The sequence below is a fragment of the Camelus bactrianus genome, chromosome 8, assembly GCF_048773025.1.
Source record: "Camelus bactrianus isolate YW-2024 breed Bactrian camel chromosome 8, ASM4877302v1, whole genome shotgun sequence".
NCBI lineage: Eukaryota > Metazoa > Chordata > Mammalia > Artiodactyla > Camelidae > Camelus > Camelus bactrianus.
Window position 1 is genome coordinate 66,689,836 of NC_133546.1, and position 21,227 is coordinate 66,711,062.

A 21,227-nucleotide genomic window follows, 5' to 3' on the forward strand; every position below is an offset into this window, starting at 1 on the left:
AGTTTATTGAATAGGGCCTTTCAAAGTAGCATCCCCATTTAAATATATTTAATATTAATATTTAAATAAAACTGCAACCAACTGGGAAAAAAAACTGCAAAGAGACTGTTACAATTGTGTTAACATTTACAGCAGAACAACATTTTTTGTTATATAATGCAGTGATTCTCAAAGTTTTGGTCTCAGGACCCTTTTATACTATCTATTGATATTTACCATATTAGAAATTAAAATTGAGAACATTTAAAATATTTCTGAATTTATTTAAAATTAATAGTAAACAACTCGCTACATGTTATCATAAAATCTTTTAATGAAAAATATCTATTTTCTAAACACAAAATTAATTGAGACAAGTGGCATCATTTTATGTATTTGTAAATTTCTTCAATGTGAGGCTTAATAGAGGACAGCTGGGTCCTTATAGCTGCTTCTACATTCAATCTGTTGCAATATGTTGTTATAGTTGATAAATATAAAGAATATTCAGCCTCACACGGTTATCTGTACGAGTTAGAAAATGGAGGAATATTTAAAAGCCTTTTAAGATAACTGGATATTCTTTGATACTACATCAAAACTTAGTAAGTGGTGTTCTCAAAGGTATGTTGCAATGTGGAATCAGAAACAATATCGAGGAACTTTTTGTGTTCTGTCACATTAAAATCCATTGGTCTTTCTTCTCCTTTGAGTGAATGCTTTACCCATGAATGATTTTGTAATATCATGCATTAGTCATAGGGAAAATGTTCATTCATTGCATCAGGCAGTTTCCAACTGTTGACATGTTTCATGTAATATCACATGCTATATAGCTGTTGGAAAACTCTACCATATGCTCATGACAATGAATGAAAATAGCAAAGAATATCATATTATAAAATTGTTCTGACCTTGCAGACTCCCAGAAGTGTCCAAGGGACCTTTAGGAGTCCCTGCACCACTCTTCAAGAATCACTGATTTAATATAAATGGTTTTTTATTAGCAGCTTCATTAGCAGTTCCTCCAATTTGCAATTTCTATTAATGACTTCCAAACTGCACCATTGCCTGGGACTGGCCTCCGATAGAGACTGAAGATAAAGGAACCAATTCTGCACCCCACCCCCCGATAAGAAAGACTTACAGTTGGGGTTGCATTCCTGATCTAAGGATGAGGTTGCAGATTAGTCATAGATATGACCAACTGTCTGTCATAAAACAAGTATCTTGAGGTTGTTAACTATCATAAGAATCCTTAATCACTAAATGGGAAATTACCAACTAAGTTTTATGAAAAGATCATAAATGTAATAGCATGTACATAATTACTAAAAGTACTCCAGTAGACTGGAGTACTTTTAATACATTAAAAAATGCGACTCTTGGTGGGGAGGGATGGCTCAGTGGTAGAATGTGTGCTTAGCATGCACGAGGTCCTGGGTTCAATCCCCAGTACCTCGACCAAGGGAAAAAATAGAATAAAATTATTTTTTTTAATGCAACTCTATTTTAACATTAAATTCGGCACAGAGTGAATTACCTTGTCAGAAAAATATAATGAAACTATTAACTAGGCTTTCTCTCCCTTTTTAGAAATGTCTGAAGATTTGGGGGAATGATTGAGTAGCCTGAGTATCACAGAGCTATAAAAGGAAGTGTGAATAGACTGCTTTTTCTTTTGATAGTTTTTATTGTAAAAAATTGGTATTCAAATTCCCTTGGCCCTAGAGCTGCCCTCCAGTAGGTATTTGTTTCTTGCCGATAAAAAATAATACTGTCCTCCACTGTAAATCATCTTCAAAAGAATTGACTCAGCATTGTCTTCCCTTACACTTACTAGTTGATTCAGAGTTGAGAATTGAGTTGTTGGAAGCCCCTCCCCCCTTCTCTGTCACAACCAGATTCCCAGTGGTTGAGCCTGTGGATGCCCCTGGGATCCCTATGGGGTGAAACAGAGTAGGGGTTCCCACAGAGTGACCCACAGTGTTGGGGGTCCTGGCTGTCACCCCTGGGCTCTCTTTTGCCACCGGAGGAGCTGGAGGCGTGGTGCTGCACTGGCCTGGGGAAGGAGCAGTGCGCTCAGCGTGTAGCTGTTCCTCTACCCTTTAGTGCAGTCTGCCTCGGTCTGTGTGGTGCAGGAGGTGTTTCAGCCTCACTCCTGTGTTCTAAGATTCTCTCAGTGGTGCCTTATTCATGCATATTTGTTCTTCTTGGAAAGGGGAGCCAAGTCAGGAACGACCTATGTCACCACCTTGGTGATGTCATTCTCTCATCTCTTTTTAAAGGTTATCTATTATTCCCTTGTGTAGACATATAATATGTTGATCTCGTCCCTTATTAATGTATATATTAGTTTCTTATTTGGGGGAGTATAAGTATACATGGCAGTGAACATAAGTCTTTGTATACATATATATAAGTAAACTAATGGAAAAATTCCTGCAAGTTGAATCCTCTGGATCAGTAAGTCATTTAAAAATCATTTTTGCTATTTGTTACTATAAGGACCTAAAGAATACTGCTGGATAATAGTTTTTATTGGAGTAATAAAGTAAATTATTCTATTTTTTAAGGATTAAATTAGCCTTCCTTGTGATTAATGTCATTTAAGAAGATTTTAAAACATATGCATTTTTATGTGAGTGTCTGTAATATGGAAACATTGTTCAGATTTGCCAACTTAGTTTTCAGAAATTATTGCTGTAGAATTAAAGGTCACATAAAATTATTTAGCTTGTATTTTAATTATGCTACCTCTTAAGCTGTTAAATTCCTAATGAAACTTAGAATTTTATACACACACATTATATAAACAAAGTTCAAATTCTCATTCTATACTGGGCTAGCTTTATGATGTCTTTACCACTTAAATTATCTGAACTCAAAGCCCACTTACATTTTTAGTCTGTAAAACCTTGCAGGTGGTGATAAGCCATGGGTGATAAAATTCATAATGAGTCTGGCTTAGTGCCTGATATTTATCAGGCACCTAATATATGGATTTAAAAAATGCACTGAAGGAAAAGTACACTATTTAAAAATAAACACATCACAGCATGTTAGTATTCTACAGTTTGAAAGGACTATATAAATGGTTTAGTGATTCGTTTTCAAATTGAGCTCAGTGGACTTTAAGGGTTCTATTTTTTTTCAAGTTCACAATTACTGATTTGGTCCATTGATCTCTCAGATTTTAGCAGTTCTTCATAGGTACCCAGACAAAGGCTGAACTTGAACTATTCTGTGTGGTGATTGGTGAGTTTTGATTTGCATTTCTCTGATAATTAGCAACACTGAACATTTTTTTCATCTGTCTTCATTGGAGAAATGTTTGTTTAGGTCTTCTGCACATTTTTTGATTGGATTTATTTTTTTATTAGTGAGTTGTATGAGCTGTTTATATGTTCTGGAAATTAAGTCCTTGTCAGCTGCATCATTTGCAAATATTTTCTCCCTTTCCATAGGTTGTTTTTTTGTTTTATTTATAGCTTCCTTTGCCATGTGAAAGCTTTTAAGTTTAATTAGCTCCCATTTGCTTATTTTTTCTTTTATTTCTATTGCCTTGATAGATTGCCCTAGGAGAACACTGCTAAGATTTATGTCGGAGAATGTTTTGCCTGTGTTTTCTTCTCTACCAAATTTTTGAGTATGTTTTGGAAAATATTTCTCACTTAGAGGTATCCTCATCTTTTTCCCCATAAGGTTGTCAGATTCATACATCAAAATATACTTCATTTACTGTATTCTACTCTATACATATACTATATACATCTATATTCTAAACTATGTGCTGTACCCTCTTCTATAGTATATACTATATTCATCTATATTCTATAGGTATACTATATTTACATACTGGATTCTAGTAGATATAGTATGTCTTGATATATAGTAGATACAGTTAATCTTTCATGTTGTGATTTATTGGAGAAATGTGGGCTAGCTAAAAATAATGATAGAAAGCTTTACAGTTGGATCAGTAACTGAACCCAGAGAGTGCAAGTAAATAAATGGCTGTCAGCTTGTAGAGAACATTTCTAGGTGGGGGCTCTGAGGTGCCATATTAGACCCTGTCCCTTTCAGCATGTTTATCGGTAAATTTGAGTGGACTTCTTAAGGATAAGAATAGGTCTTACTTGATTTTTGTATATGCAACATTTGACATGCTGTCTGGCTAGAATTAGTGTTTCTTAAAGGAATGAATGGATGGATATATCAGTGAAATAAATTGGCATTCATGACAGGTTCACAAATAGGAGGAACAGCTAATTTGATGGATGAGAAGATTAAGATTAAATTGATCTCCCTAGGCTCAAAATCTGTGGAAAACAAGCAAGACAAAATTTAATCATGTTTACTGTTAAGTCCTCAATTTTTTTCCATTTATTTTATGGGTATCACAAAGAGGAGACCTGGCTTGAAAGTTATTCAGATTTTTTAAAGTACAAGGTTTTAGTTGATGAACCTATATAATCATATAGCTGTTTTAAAAGATAACAGAAGGGCAAAAACTGTCAACCAAGCATGCTGGTGCCCAGATTTTCAGAGGTAATAATAACTAAATTTACTGGCCAGATCACATCTGATAACAGATACCCAATTTTAGGTAACAAACTGACATGTAGAGAGCAAGCAGGAAAATCAGAGGGTCTAAAAAATGACATATAATAAACAGTGACAGAAGCATGGGACTGTGGATAAGATTGAGATTAAGGGAAAATGTAACTTATTTCAGTATTAAAGAGCTGTCATGTGGAAGAGGAGAAATAGACATGCTTTTGGATGTTCCCGAAAGCAATACAAACCTACTGGATATTTCTGGTAAGCTGAATTCCACTACTTCATAAAGAAGAGCTTCCTAATAGTTGGAATTGTCCGATGATAATGAAATCAGTACCCTTTGAATTATTGTGCTTTTCTGCCACCACAGGTATTTGTACCGAGGCCAAATAACAACCTATTAGGATTGTAAAAACTGTTCCAATAAGGTGAACTAGGGTCCTTGTTTATACAAGGGTTTGAGTCTTCAGAATTGTGTTACAGTAACACTGTATGAATGAATGAATAAAACAATGAATAAAACAATTGACATTTATAGACTTGTTTTAGTAAATGCAGTAGTGTTATTTAAGTATATTTTGCTTTATAAAAAATAAGTGAAAGTTTAAGTTCAGTTATCCTTTGGGTTTGCATGCAAAAATTAAATTATGTAAACCTTTACTTCTCTTTTAAGAGTTAGAATTATGTACTGTTTCCTTTTGGAAAAAATCAGTTAAGTATGTATTTTTTGTATTATTAAAATGTTTGTTAGTATGTATTTTTTGTATTATTAAAATGTTTGTTAAAGACATTTTTTAGATTTACAGTGAAATGAGCAAACATCCATAGTCCTTCCAGCTGAAGATAACCACTATTTATATTTTTTCTTTTTCTATTCAATATCTTTAATTTCTTAAAGCACTTTTACTTTTTTCTTATGAAATATTTTGAACATACAGAAAAGAAAATAATGTTTAACATATTCATCTACCTCCTTGACGTTTTGCTAATTTTGCTTTAGGTCATATTTTAAAAACTAAGGTGTTAACTTTAAATAAAGTTCCTTTGTACACTTTCTCTAGAACATTTCTCAACTCTCCCTCCTCAGAAGTAACTGTTCTGAAGTTGATAAATGTACCTTCTTCTTATTGATTTTTTACATTTAAACACATTTTTAGAAATTGTCTTTTTATTTTATATAAGTAGCACCTGTACATTTTTAAAAACTTGTGAAAAATAAGTTTTAAAATTCTTACACCCAGATATCACCAGTTTTAGCACCTTAGTATATATCCTCCTGGATCTTTTCTCTGTGTGTATATAATATATATTACAGATGAAGAAATTTCCTTCTGTTACTAGCTTGTCAGGATTTTTATTTTAAATCATGGATAGTATGAAATTTTATCAAAAGATCAAGTGCCCTTTTTTTGCTTTTATTGAAGTGGTCAAGTTTTTTTTTTCATTTAATTAATATGGAAAATTACATTTATATATTTTTTATTATTAAGCTACTATTCTGCTTTGCTTTTTTGAGAAAAGTACTACTTAGTTGTGATGTAATTTTTGTACATTGCTAAATACCTTTTGCTAATATTTGTCTGGGATTTTTGCAACAATACACATTTATAAGAAAGGCCCATAATTTAGTTTTTTCAAGCTGTCCTTACCCAGTTTTGGCAACAAGATTATAAAAGTTCTCACAAGGAATGACTTGGAGAGTCTTTCCTTCTTTCTGTTTTCTTTTACAGATTGTAAATGATAAGGGATAACTCTTTCTTAAGATTTAGTGTTATCACTTCTGAGACCTGGAGCTAGTGCTTATTTGTGAGCTTGTTTTTGTTTTTTAAATTTTTTCCTACTTATTCACTTCATTTATAGGTTGATTCAGATCTTGTATTTCCAGTTACTTTTAGTAATTTATATTTTTCTGGAAAATTGTTCACTTTACCTTAGATTTTGTATCTGTTAGCATAGGTTTTACATAGTATTTATGATTTTTAAATTTCTGTCATTTCTGTAGTTATATGCCCCACTTTTATTTCTAATGTAGTTAATATGTACCTCTTCTTTTTCTTGATAAAGTTTGCCAAATAATGTAGCATGTTTGGAAGCTGTGTTATTTATAGGTTCAGGATTGAACTTTAAATATATTCAGGGTTGTTTTACCTTTCTGGTGTTTTTTTTAATCAGTAAGTAAAAATTCCTGTCCCACCCTAATAATGCTTTTTGTCTTAAAGCCTATTTAGTCTACACTGCTTTTTTTTTTTTTTTTTGGTAATTTTTTTTTTTTTGCCTAATATATTTTTCTTTTACTTTTATCTCTTTGTGTTAATGTTTTATCTCTGTGCTTATACAGTAGTTGACTAAATTTATTTTCTAAAAGAGTTCAACATAAGAATATCTCATTCAATAAAGTCACTTATTTACATTTGTTGGAATTACTGAGGTATTTAGATCTATGTGGGTTATCTTTAGAAACAAAATTATTATCTTTTCTCCCTGCTTTTTTTTCTTTCTGCCTCTAACCCTTTATTCTATTTTTCCACTGATTTTAAAATGGCACGTTCTATTCTTTTAGAGTTTATCTTTAAATTTTTCAGATATATGTACTTGAAATAAGGAAGTCTAAAGCAATTAATATCTATATTTTTTTCAAATTCAATCAGGAAAGTAGAACACTTTCTCCAGTCTCTTCTCATGTCATCTTCCATATTATTGTTGTCTGTTTTAATTACCTTATTTTGAAACCCATCAATTTTTTAACCATTCTTATGAGGTTTCCCATTAGTTTCTTTGCTCATTGTTTTTTCTTGCATCTCATTTATAACTTGGAATGTAAATGTCTTATTCCTCATCAAAATTTAACATCCATTGATGATTCTTTTCTGATCCAGTCTTTAGCATGATGGTTTTTCCAGCACTCTCTCTCTTTTTATATCTTCAATTCTGGAAAATTCTTAGCCTTTTTGTTTTTTAATATTACTGTTCCCGTATTTTGTCATTATCTTTTAAATTCCTATTACACCGTATTAAAGCAGTTTATAAAGAATATGGATGGCCAATATCATAAAAATTAACTTCAGTAATAATCCAAGAAATACGAATTAAAATAATAATATCCTTTTTTGCTAGTCCAATAGATTAAAAAATTATACTATCCAGTTGTTGCAAGAATGTAGTAAAATAAGGCTACTAGACTGTTGAAGAGAATGTAAATAGTTACAGTCTCTCCAGAGGGCATTTTGCTGATGCTTTTTAAAAGGCTTGAAATTGTACAAATGTCTGTCAACCCAGAAGCTTCATTTCTAGGGTTATAATGATAATGATAAATAAGCTTAAATTTATTTATAATAGGATGTTCACCATAGGAAAAATTGGAAGCACCCTAATGTTGAGCAGCAGAATGTGGTTAAATAAACTATGATTATCTACAAAGTAGAATATCATTTTATTAAAAAATTTTATGGTATTAGTGTATTTATTGACATAAAAATCCATTTATGATATTTATTTACTGAAAAAAAATGTATAAAATCCTCAAATTATATACACCAAAGTGTTGGCAGTGATTATCACAGAGTGATGGGACATTTTAAAAAATGTTCTATTCTTCTTTGTTAATTTATAATACTTTAAAATAAACACTTATTACACTTATAATAAAATGTTTTAATTATAAAAGACATTGTTTTTATCCAGAAGTTAGAAATAGTATCTTGACAACTTAAGTTATTTTAAAAGAAAAACTTTTTTAATAGGATAAATTTGATATGTATCACTGTATAAATTTAAGATGTACTTTGTGTTATTTTGATTCATTTAAATATCATAGTATGACCGTCATTTTAGTGATGTTTATCAGTAGTACATAATTATAGTACAGTATTATTTGTCTACATTTACTATGCTGTGTATTAGATCTCTATGGCTTATTTACTACTCGTTACAAGTTTGTACCCTAAAACACCATCAATCTTATCCCCCCAGCCCTTTTCCCCAGTAACCAACATTTTACTTTTTTTTTTTTCAGTTGCTTGTTGTAATGTTTAGCGTTTAGATGAATTCTTTTACCTAATTCAGTTAACCTTTTTATTACCAGCGTTTTGAATTACTTATCTGTTGTTTCTGTTTCATTATTTCTTTATTCTAGGAGTTTTCTCTTGCTCTTTCAGTAGAAAGTAGTTCCTCTGTCTATTTATTTTTCTTAACTTTCTCTGCCTCTGCGAATCTACGTGAAACAGTTACCTATTGTGGTCTTGAAGGGATGTTCTTGTTTGGGAGCATCCCTATGCGGACTGCATGTGCCCAGTGTTTTGGGGGAGGACTGGATTTGATATGGACACCAGTCACATTATTCCTGAGGGTGTGCAGGCAGTTCTTACCTTGGTAGGGGGTGCGACTGGCAATGGAGGGGCTAGCGCCCCCTCCTAGTGTGAGGCAGGACTTCCTCTTGTTCAGTGGCTCTCACTGCTCTGTCAGGGTGTTCTGATCCCAAGCTGCTGAAGCAGAAGCCCTGAGTGTCAGGCTTGAGCTGTCTCTGTTACCCTTTAAGAGTGTTTTCTCTTTCCTATTGCCCCAGAGGAGGAAGATGCTGAAACAACTGGGGCCTGTTCACGTACAGAGGTCCAGTGCACTGTTGTGTAGGCATCTGTGTCTCCTTTCCAATGCTGCCCATGGTCAAGTCTTTTCCCTGGTTGTGGGCATCTCAGATCCTGTGCCACATGTGGCTCAGATGGAGTAGGGCCAGAGTATTCGTTTGGCTATGGCTGGAGCATGCAGTGAGGTGGTCGCAGAAAGCAGAACTGCCACTAAATCAGACTTCTCCCTGCTCTGCCTCAGGAACAAGACCCCATTTTCCCTCACAGCTGATCACTGTCCCCAGCTCCAGTGTGCTGCACAGAGGAGGTGGGACATGTGTGGTTTCTCTGTTTATTGGGTAGGGGTGGGGACTGAGATGTAGTAGAGTGGCTGCTGTGAAAAATCTAGCCTCCTTCTGGATACTGCTTGAATAAGCACTAACACAAGCTGCTGCAGACCTGCCTGGGCTCTGCCCTGGCACTGGGTTGCCTCTGTGTCCCAAGGGCAAGTCTTTTCCCTGGTTCTGGTCATCCCAGATCCATTACCGCACAGTGGCATGGAGTGAATGGGGCCGGAGCATTTGCTCAGCTTGAGCTGAGGCACCGAGTGATGTGGTCTCCAGAATCCCAGTAGCTACTAGAACAGACCTCTCTCCACCCTGCCTTGGGGGCAGACCAGTGAGCACATGCTCCTCACAAGCAGTGTCCAGGCTTCTGTAGCCTTTCTGTCAGTCCCAGTGGTCCTCCAGCCAGCCAAGGGGGCTTGTTCTCTCCACGTAGGACCCCAGAATTTAATGCTTAAGAATTTGTCTACAAATCATTGTGGAAAACAAAGGAATAATACGCTAAGTATCTCCCTAAATTGTTGGTAAAGCTATATTCCAGTTGATGTTTACAAACACTGTGCCCAACCTGATTTGTGTGTTTTATTCAGTACCACGAAAAATGTCATTTTGACACTGAGTGTGGTGTTTTATTGTTGAATTTTTTTTTCAAGTACTATTTTTTGTGTCTTTGTACACATATCATAGGAACTATCGAGAAACCTTGAGCTAAGTACTAACAGTTTCCAACGACAGTTACTTGCTGAAAGGAAAAGGGCATATGAGGCTCATGATGAAAATAAAATTCTTCAAAAGGAGGTACAACGACTGTATGACAAATTAAAGGTAAGCACTTTAAGTTGCATCATTTCTCCCTATAATATATAGTCAATGAAAACTCAATATGTTAAAACACTATTATCATTTATAGTTGGGACTTTGGTACACTATCATTTATAAAATTCTAATATTTTTTTCTTTGGCACTTACAAGGAAAATATTTGTTAATATAATCACTATTACCAAAAATGAGACACTAATAGGAATGATGTAATGGGAAAAAGTTATAATAGAATCTTGCATAGAATTTTCATTTTGTTAATCAAATTCTCAGAGAAAGCCATAGCCCAAAATGCTCAAGAACACTTGTGTTTTTAAAAATGGTCTAATTTTTTTTATTGAGTTATAGTCATTTTATAATGTTGTGTCAATTACCAGTGTAGAGCACAATTTTTCGGTTATACATGAACATACGTATATTCATTGTCACGTTTTTTTTGCTGTGAGCTACCACAAGATCTTGTATATATCTCCCTGTGCTATACAGTATAATCTTGTTTATCTGTTCTACATATGCCTGTCAGTATCTACAAATTTTGAACTCCAAAAATGGTCTAATTTTTAACTCCTCATTAATTCGGAACCCACATTTGAGAGATGCTAACTAAATTCCTGTCTCTGTGGCTAAGCCTAGAAGTCAGTTGAAGACAGTACTACCTCTGCCAGGTAGGAGTGGGTGGAAAATGAATTTTGCTTTATTTGTCCTAATTTTCTTGACTGCCAGGTCCTATTGGACTTTTTAGGGAGAATTATTGCTCTACCGTAACCTAAATGTCCTAGGGACATTCCTTTCTATAGCTGGTAGTTACAAAGGGAAGCTAAACTAGATATATTCCAGTTTGGTGAGCAAAGTACCAGTTGACGAGGTGAGGATTTTTATTTTATTTCAAACTGAGACTCTACATTCTTAATTGTATTGGATTTGTTTTCAGGAAAAGGAGAGAGAACTGGACATAAAAAATATATATTCTAATCGTCTGCCAAAGTCTTCTCCAAAGAAAGAAAAAGAACTTACATCAAGAAAAAATGGTATAGTAGCTATTATTATTGAAAAAATATTGTAGTTAATAAAAACAAAATAAATTAATTTTGAAGTGGAAGAAAGATGAGGGCAAAGAACTTTACTGAAATAAATTTAAATTTCCTCATAGGTACTTTGCAGAAATCCTTCCACCTTTCTGAGTTTTTTCCCCTGAGGTCATTAACATTGTGTTTTACATAATTAAAACATTTTTCTTATTATAATTTACTTTTAAACGTTTATGAAAAAATATAAGCATACCCTAAACTAGAGATTATAGTATAATAAAACTTTATGTGTCAACTTTAAGGATTATACATTTTACTAATTTTATTTTATCTTTTTTTCTACTTTTTTTCTAGAGTATTTTAAAGCAAGTATCAACTGCCATTTCATTTCACTCAAAAATACTTTGGGTTTTTTTTTGCATATCTTTACTTTAAAAAAAAAGTATATAATTTTCTTCTTCTCTGAATTGCAAAAGTTAAAAACATAAACTTGGTAGAAGTTTAATAGGATTTATCCCTCAGAATTATCCTCAAATTACAAAATTACCAGTAAATCCTAGAAATAAAATTAGTAATAGTGAGTAGTCATAGAGCTGAGAAACATGCATTATCTCATTTAGAGGGTGAACAGTTGAATTCCATAGATCTTAGAACTGTTCAATACAATTAGAAAAACTCTTTTATAATTTTTATGGTAGCTGCATGCCAGAGTGATTTTACAAACCAGTGTACAAAAGGAGTACAAACCAGTGAAGACTTCGAGCTGGAGAAATATCCTATAACCCCACAAACAGTTATGTGTTATGAAAACAAATGGGAAGAACCTGAACGTCCTTCTTTGGTGAGTCTAGCAATATAGGTACTAAACTCTAGGTTTGAAGTCACTCCTAAATACACAATATCAAACACTTAAAAATTTCAGCAATGAAGCTAGTACTGTAGCTGTATAAATAAGCAGCTGGTCTTTTAAAGAGAGAGACAACATCTGTATATTTTATTAAACTCCTTTGGATTGATTCTTAGTTAACACTGCATCCTTCAGATGCTTCAGAAAGGTCGATTGTACCTTCCAGGTTGTAGGAGGAAAAGAAAAATTTCTAAGATTCTTACCTTTTATGTCTCTTACCTGATAGTCTCTAAAAGTCCTTCTTGCTTTTATATTTAGTAGCAAATTATAGTAGCTTTCAAATGATGTGTTAGAATTTGACTACATTTAATTTGGGGGGCCTCCTGTATAAGAGAATTTTACAAGTTAGCTGAATGTTGAACAAAGCAGCTGCAGTGGAATCAGACTTTCTATCATTCAAATTAAGGTGGAATTCAGGCAGTCTGTGTTGGACCTTCACTTAAAGGTTCTCACATTGAGTACTGGAAGGATCTTTCCTCTAAGAGAGTTTTATCTTTAGTGTTTACAGTTGAAACTCCAAAGAAAACAATATATGAGGGATCCTGCATATTTTACATAATCCTGTATTTCTGTGCCTTGTAAGTTTCCCAGTGACCTTGAGCTCTCTTCCTGTGTGTGGTATAAAACAGAAGGGTGGACTGAATTGGTTCCTCTGTGTACTCTAGCTTTCTTTTTTTTTACAGTTTAGATAAGTTAGCTGTATCTTATAAGTGTGTTTCTCCTTATATTTATATATTGTTGAGACTGGATCATATTAATTTATCTTTCTGAAAAGGTAAAGTGTAGAATAGCAAAGTAAATCTTAATTTTAGAAAGATTAAAAAAAATGGTCTTTATATTATAAGATTCAGCAGGAGGAGCAGCAACCTGATATAGTGAGAGTATATAGCCTTGGAGTTAGCACTGCTTTTTAATTAAATTACGGTTCAAACACTTTAGTGACTTGTGTGACTTCTTGGAGCCTCAGTTTCCTAATATAAAACAGGGGTGGGTTACCTGTCAGAGTTGTGGTAATAACTAATCACAAAGTTTATAAAGCTGTTAAGACTAATCCTGTTGCTTTAAGGGGCCTCAGCAAAGGTGAGCTGTGTTAGTTAAAGTACAGGCTGTTGCTATTGGAAGGAGACCCAGAATACAGTGGCTCAAGCAAGATTCAGGTTTCTTTCTCTTGTAACAAACTGAAGGTCACTGGGTAGTGCAGGGTAGGTAGACTTCTTTGTTCCATGGTACTCATTCTCTATTGTTCTTCCACCTTTGAGTGTAACCTCCTCTGTATGGTTCGAATTGGCTTCCCACACCTGTGGGAAGGAGGGGTGAGGAAGTGGAGGGCAAAGAGCTTTTGTTTTTATAAATGATCAGAAGTTGCATCTGTATTTCCACTCACATCCCATTGGTGCTGTCTAGCTTCAAGGGAGTCTAGCAAATGTGGTCTCCAGTGGAGCAGCCCTGTGCTCTGCTAAAACTCCAGGGACTCTGTAACTAAAAGGAGGGGGAAAATGGATACTAGGGGATAGTTCTGTACAAGTCCACTAATAATAAATTTTACTTTTATTAAGAAAAATTACACACACACACGTGAAGGGGCCATAAGGAACAAGGAATTGTTTACATTGTAAACAAGTTTACATTTTTATTTAACTTAAATATTATAAGATTTATTAGTTAGAGGCTTTGGGCTAGTATAAACTTGAAAGATTCACTGTAGTCGTTACTGCCACTGTTACAGTTCAAAAGCATATCACTTGGCCTTTAACAGTTGTTAATAGCCTTTTCTGGTTAACTGAGTTAGTCAGGTTTTGTTGTGAATATACAAAGCCAAGGATACTTCTGATACTTGTCTCTTCAGAAGTTTATGTAGGGTATTGGCTTTGCTTCCATTATATTAGTTCTGACATGTCTTCCAAATGCCTCTTTAAATTTTTTAACTAAGGTAAGAAATAATCCTGTGTACTTTCGAAAATCTTTCAAAAGGTATTAACTTGTGGCTTGCCGCTTTCGTAATTGAAAATTTGCTTTAATTTCCAACTTGGTATTTTGCTTAAGGGAGATAAATCTATGGTATTAAAATTGCTTTTCCCCATTTTTCTGCATGTGAACTTGAATTTTTTTTTTAATGTGTAATAGTATCTGGAATCTCAAGAGAGAGAAGATCATGAAGAAGCAGGGATTCTAAACCCAATTGTGGAAAGAGAAGACAAATTTGTTAAAGGTCAAGGACGCTATGCTGTGAAACAAGAGGTTGAGAAGCTGGAGGATGGTAAGAGTTTGTTTAAACAAGTGATGAGTCAGCATGCATCCCTTGAGAAAGAAGGGGTTAATATCTCCTCTTCCAGCTCAACAGTGAGTTGGTTATACAGAACAAGAAAAGGTTGATCACAGTGGTGGGGGGCTGTCTATCAAGAGTCACAACATAGGAAAGAAATTACTAAGGAAAGAAAAAGAATGAAGACTGTCAGTCAGCTGCTATTTGAGGTTAAGGGATAAAGACAAGTTACCTTCAGAAAATTCAGATGAAGTAGAATTCAGATGAAAAGGGGAAAAAATTCTTTGTGAATTAATCAAAACCTGATGAAGAGACAACTCTGAAAGGCAACCCTGTTTATTGGCTTGACCTTGAGACTCTAGTCTGTAGACTAGCCCAAGCATTAAAATAATCTGTTGTAAGGCCTTGAATATGTTTCTTTAATTTTTCTTTGGTTTTGATATATAAAATAAATCTTTAACATATTCAAGCATTAGTGTGAAAGTTTAGTGAACCAACTCACATAGTTTTAGATACTGGAAATGAAGTTCAGGAATAAATTCATTTCCATTTGGATAAAATGTGTTAAATGTATAAGCGAGAAGGATCACAGACTCTAATCCTTTGCATATATTTTATTAGTTATATATTAGCTGCTTATCGAGAAATACTTCTTTTCCTTCAAGTTAATGGAACATAAAATCATGACTTAATTGGTGCTTCAATTAGTGTATGTATATTTGTGTGTGTGTATTTAAAGCAGTTGAAATAGAAGCCATATTTATATCACCGTTGGCTCATGCACAAAGGGAGATGCTTGCACATTTTAAACTGTAGAGTAGAAAATTAGGTATTATGTTCAGTTCTGTCTAAGCACCAGGAAAAGAAACAAGTAACAGAACACTGTCACTTCTCTTTGTCGTTTTTGACTGATTTTTTTTTCCTGGAGTCTGTGTGGAATGATCTTTGATATCAGTAAGAATGAATGCCATTTACTAAAGTTACCAAATGCATAGTATTCTCACATATGTTAATATTTTTAATTTTTTCATTTAGAAATCCTTTCAAAATTATAGCAAAGTGGCAATAATAGTCAAAGAACCACTTAAAAGTAAGTTGTGTGCCTCGTGCCCATGTCTTAAAATGCTTTCTTACGTATTTCTCCAAAATAGATAAAGATACTCTCTCATCATTCCAGTATAGTTTTCAACTTCAGGAAATTTAACTTTGCTACAACACATTTCTCTAATCCACCATGATTACTACAGTTTTGTCAGTTGACACAGTACTGTTCTTGAGAGCATTTTCTTCCCTCTGGAATGCGATCGTGAATTGCACTTCGTTCTCTTATCTCTTATCTCCTTTAATCTAGAACAGTTTCTCAGCCTTTTAAAAATGTTTTGTGCAGTTAACATTTTTGATAAATACAGCCCCATTTTAAAAAATAGAATATTTCTCATTTGGGTTTTATCTCAAGTTTTACTTAGATTCAGGTTAATGCATCTTCTGTCAGAACACTGCATAAGTGGTGTTGTGCCTTCTCAGGGTGTGACATCCAGAGGTTCAATTTATTTCTCGGTTTAAAGTAAAAGTCTTGTTTCATCCACCCCACCACCCTCCATTCAGTGTACAACACTATGTTAGGTTTAAAAAATAGGCAGGGAACCTTCTTCCTCGCCCCTAAATTGAAGAACAAAACTGTTTCTATAAATCTGAATCTTAAATATATATTAAGTTTATTCTTTTTGAAACCCAGAATATCAAGTATAAAAATGAAACTTATGGTGTCTACCCTCACTGTACTGATCACACACAAATTAGATAAAGATTTGTTTTATAAAAGATGAGAGTTTTCTTACTTAAAAATATTGACTACTGTAAAATCACATTTTAAACATTTGGTTTCATACAGAGTGGGAAAGAGAACTTGTTAAAAAGCAAAAGGAAAAAAAGACATCTTTGCTAGAGAGAGAAGAAAAGCCAGCATTGGAAACTGGAAGATACCAAATGGAAACATACCAAATTCAAGATATTGATAAATTGGAAGAAGAGGAAGAAGAAAGGCTGAAGAGAGAAATGCTACTTGCTAAACTGAATGAAATCAGCAAAGAACTCCAAGATTCTCAGAATGTAAAATGTCTTTCTCTCCCATTGCTTCCTGATTGGGAGTCAAAACTGCACTCCCCAGAGAGAAGCCACAAAACATACACGTTTTCTGACTCCCCAGAAAGATTATTTAATGGGCATCATTTGCAAGACATCAGTCTTTTAACTACCAAAGGAGATGGTCAAAATCTATCTCCTCTCAAAAGCCCAGTCTCTCCAAATGAGCTTGCATTTGGGAGCTATGTGCCTTCGTTTGCAAAAACATCAGGGAAGTCAAATCCATCTAGCCAGAAGAGTGGCCTTTTTGATTTCCAAAAAAACAATATAGAGAAATTTAGTAAAGACAGTGTAGATTTGATCACAAGGAAAGAGAAAAAAGCTAATCTGATGGAACAACTATTTGGTACCAGTGGCAGTACCACCATTTCCTCTAAAAGCAGTGACCCAAATTCTCTGGCTGCCAGCAAAGAAGACTTTGACCCTCTAAATTTTCTCCCTGGGGATAAAAGCAGCGGGGTTAGAGAACATGATGATGAAGATGAATTTTTCCTCAGCGAAGGAAGGAATTTTAATTCAAACAGACACCGATTAAAACATGCAAACAGTAAACCAGCAGTAAAAGCAGTTGATTCTGTAGAAGATGAAATTGAAGAAGTGCTACTGAGATGACTGACCAGAGTGTACGTTTTTTCCAATTGTAAATACGGAAATATTTAATCCAGAATTTATTATAAACATTTAAAGTTTCAATAGTGTAAAGTCCTTATTAAGGAATAATTTTTAATATATAAATACAATGGAAATAAAAAGAAGTATCATATCACAGTTCATAGCTAGTTTGCCAAAAATGAAGGATGCTCTTTTGAATGAAACCAGAAATAGAGATATATCTCACTTGGTTTGACTTTTTATTTACAAATAGGTTTTACCTCTAAAACAGCTCTATGGGGAGTTTTATTCCATTGGAGTACATACTCATTTTCTACTTGTATCCCTGTTTATTTATGTATTTATTTTTGGTCCTGTCCTCACTGAGCTAAATACAATCCTCCCACTGATTGTTGAATGGCAATGAAAAGTGAGAAGCTCTGTTGGGAAGTGTAGCTCCCAAGAGGTGGAGAACCAGTGTTGCCAGGAGCCCTGTCCTCTGTGAATAGGGATGGGAGTCCCTTTCTTACATGGCGAGGCTCAGCTACTCCTAAGTAGAAACCGTGACAACACGGGCATTTCCCATTCCTCTGGATGTAACCACAGTTAAATGCTACTCATTTCCCAATTACAAGTCTCGTTAAATCACTTACCCACAGCTGTGCTAACACATGAGGCTGAATTCAGAAGACGCTTGTTTGCACGGACAGCTCCCTGTCCTGGCTCCCTGAGGCTTGCAAGCAGTGTGATCAGTAATTCCCCTTCCTGTTCTCCTACACTTTTGTTATGTCAGAGACTGGATGTGAGATTTCATACCAAATACGTGGAATTGAAGAAATTCCGTCCTAGTATAGCATGATTTTCAACTCAGTTATGTTTCCAGAGTAATGTAACTTGGAAATTTAAAAAATGTACTTTTAGTATTTGAACTTCCTCTCAAACCAAAGAGACAATGGTAGTGTAATACCCTTGGACTTACAGGACTAATTGTAAAGCAGCCTTGGTTGAAGGTGTTTTAAAAGATGAGGCGCCTGCCTTGCTGAGTAGGGTGGATGGTTTTTGGTTGAAAAGTGTTTGGTATTTTGCTGTTTTTTGCTCACTTCATCTGCAAAGGAGTTGATGACCTTGGATTATGTTGGGCGTGATTGGTCTTCAAGAAGCAGTAATACACCACCAACCAAAGAGAAAAAACATGGTTCAAATGAAGAGTGGTGGAAATAGGAATAAACAAATGTTGATTGGCACTTATTCTGAAGTGACCCGTTGGTTTCAAGAATTTACTATGTATTTGCTCTTAGTATGTTTTCTGATGTCAAGCATATGTACTGATGAGGGGGCTAGAGTTACTGTTTCCTTATGAATGCTTATTATTGAATGTAATTTCGTAATTATTTCATAAGACTTAACCTGGTTAGGTCTCTAATTAAAAGATGTACCACCTAGCATTTTTTAATTGTGTTCCTGTTATTTATTGGGAACTGAATCTCCCAAGAGTGCTAAACTATATTAAATTTTTTAAATAAAGAGATTTTTATAACTGATATAAATAAGCATTTAGTATGTTGTAAATCATTCTAATATATGTAAACCACATTACTGTAATACAGTTCTTGATAAAATACTATTATGTAATGGTAATTTTGTTCATAATTGCTAATCTTTCTGCCAAAAGTATTCTGATTTTTAGGTTTTGTTTTAAAGGGTTTTTAAAAAGTATCAGGAAAGTTTTATATTCGGGTCATTTTAATTAGTCTCTTGCTTTTTTATACCTGATGTTTTCTAGTCTCAGATGCAATAAGACAGAATTATTGAAATTAAACCTAAAATTGTTATAGACTTAGAAGCATTATAGTGTTAAGCATTAAAATTGGAGATTAAAATGTGCAGAACAAGTTTTGAACAAACCTTAGAGAGTGATTAACTTTTTCCCTAATGTAAAGTTAAATTTATTTGTACTCAGAACTCTTATTAATAAAAGTTTAAAACACACTCTGACTCTTTCTTTAAATGATACCTTAGGTCACTTAGGAAATATATAGTGGAAATAGGACCTGCAAGGTTTTTATTTCATTATTCACCTTTTTTTTTTCTGGTCAGTATTTTTAGTTAAAGTGGATGAATTTGCCCTAAATCAGGTTAGACAGTATGCTTAGTCTTATCAGATAATTATAGTTTTAATTAATCTTTTCACCCTTAATAACTATCATAACGGCATATATGGCTCATAATATAAAAGGTGGGGTAAAGAGGATGAAATTGGATCATACAGTAAACTTACTTCATGGCTGACGCACTGTGTTTCTGATCCTGCTCTCCAGCTCGGACTCAGACATCCTCAACGTCCAGTAGCCCTGGCTGGGTGTTAGTTGGGTAGAGCCTTCAGGTCTGCCTGATGCAAAGGGGAAGGGACATTGGTATTACGGTGACAAGGTAGATTTTTTTAGGATTAAAGAAGTTACTAGAAATTCTCAAAAAAGGATCTGCTTTTAAAGCTTTTTCCTTTCTACACAATAAATGACTCTTTCACATTAAAGTCCCCTTTTATATCACTTGAAAGTGTCCTGTTTAAAGTAAAGAGCATGGCATGTATTCATTAACTATCCGAACGCTTCCTGGGGGTTCCCTGCACTGTGTTAGGTTCCAGGAGAGTAAGACCTTGCCCCTGCCCTCACAGGGGCTCCATCCCACCCAGTTCCATCCCTGCCCCCTACCCCTCCCTGGGTGTCCTTGAGTTCCTCAGCTGTTACTGGTCGTTTATAACACATCTTAAGATGGCTATGGGGAGTAAATTAAATACTCTGGTTAATGCGTGGCAGGGCACCTGGTACCTATAAGCACTCAGTAAACATCAGCTGCTGTTATCCCAGCTGTTTATGAGTTTCTTTTAGGGAATAATTGAAAAAATAAAGCATAGGTATGTATATATAATACATCGACACTGTCCTTTGAGTAAGATACAAGCAAAAAGAGCTTCTAAACCTCCAAATTCACTATCATAAAACATCTGTACTAAATCTGTTGTGCCCTTAGGTCTGCACTTAGAACTTTCCTTACTTTATTCAGCACTAACAGTGCAGTATGATTGATGAGCTTGTTTCCTAGTCTACAGAAGAGTAGCTAAATTTTGGAAAGGTTTTCTGACGACAGGATTAGTGACATAAGGGGAGGTGAGAGTTAGCCTCACGGCAAAAAGAAAATGAAATCCTGCAAACACAGGACTTTGCATAATATGGCAATCTGTATCCCAGCTTTCTCTGAAGTCTGTGTATCCACGGATAAGTTACAAAGCCTCTCCGCACCACCCTTCCTCCAAGATGGGGCTAATGATGACCTCAGGTGTTTGCATACATTAAATGAGTTGATACATGAAAAACACTCAGAACTGTTTGATGCTCAAATTGCTGTTGATGTTTTGGAAAGGTAACCAGAGAAAAGGGGGCAAGAATGGTATTGTTGAATTCTGTGCATGGCGGCTGGTGTTTTTATGTCTGTGGCTTAATTCTCAAAGTTTTTTCTAAAGAAGATGCTTATTATTGCTCTCATTTCACAGCTGAGACGAATAGCTTGTAACATGGAAGTGATAGATTACACAGGTAATAGACTGCCGTCAATAGGCGTAATCTAAGAAGTCCAAAGAAATAAAAGAGTTTTGCATTACTTCTCTTTAAGTGGGAAGTGACAGACCCCAACTAAGACTAGCTTAAGCAAAACAAGGAAATTCATTCTGGCTGGAATCTGGAAAGCTCAAGAAACTGTGGTTTGACCTGGAGCTTAAATAGTAATGCTGCCTCTGTCTACCTCTTTGCTGGGTTTCATTTCCAGATAAATTCTACATTTGCTAATAATATTGTAATTGGCAGCCTCAAACCACAGTATCCCTTCAGCAGGCGCCCACCTTAAAAAGAGAACATTTTTCCTGTCGTTCTGGCAAAAGTCTGCTTGGCTAGTTTATGTTCGATGCAGGGGAAGGACGGACTCCCTGCTCCTACCCTGCTCTCTTTGTGGAATGATTGGTATTTCTGTGGACTCTG

General features: G+C 34.7%; 1 protein-coding gene across 3 annotated transcripts in view; it reads left to right on the top strand.

Annotated features, from left to right (window-relative positions):
• LCA5 (lebercilin LCA5) overlaps positions 1-19,185 on the top strand; it is a 42,298-nt gene extending 23,113 nt beyond the window's left edge. For all 3 annotated transcript variants that reach the window (XM_074368707.1, XM_010972842.3, XM_074368706.1), the window contains 5 exons: positions 10,133-10,270; positions 11,197-11,293; positions 11,992-12,134; positions 14,325-14,457; positions 16,355-19,185. In XM_074368707.1, coding sequence (XP_074224808.1) covers positions 10,133-10,270; positions 11,197-11,293; positions 11,992-12,134; positions 14,325-14,457; positions 16,355-17,217 — 1,374 coding nt within the window. In that variant the 3' untranslated portion in view covers positions 17,218-19,185. The remainder of the gene's footprint in view (positions 1-10,132; positions 10,271-11,196; positions 11,294-11,991; positions 12,135-14,324; positions 14,458-16,354) is intronic.
• Positions 19,186-21,227: the final 2,042 nt, after the last annotated feature.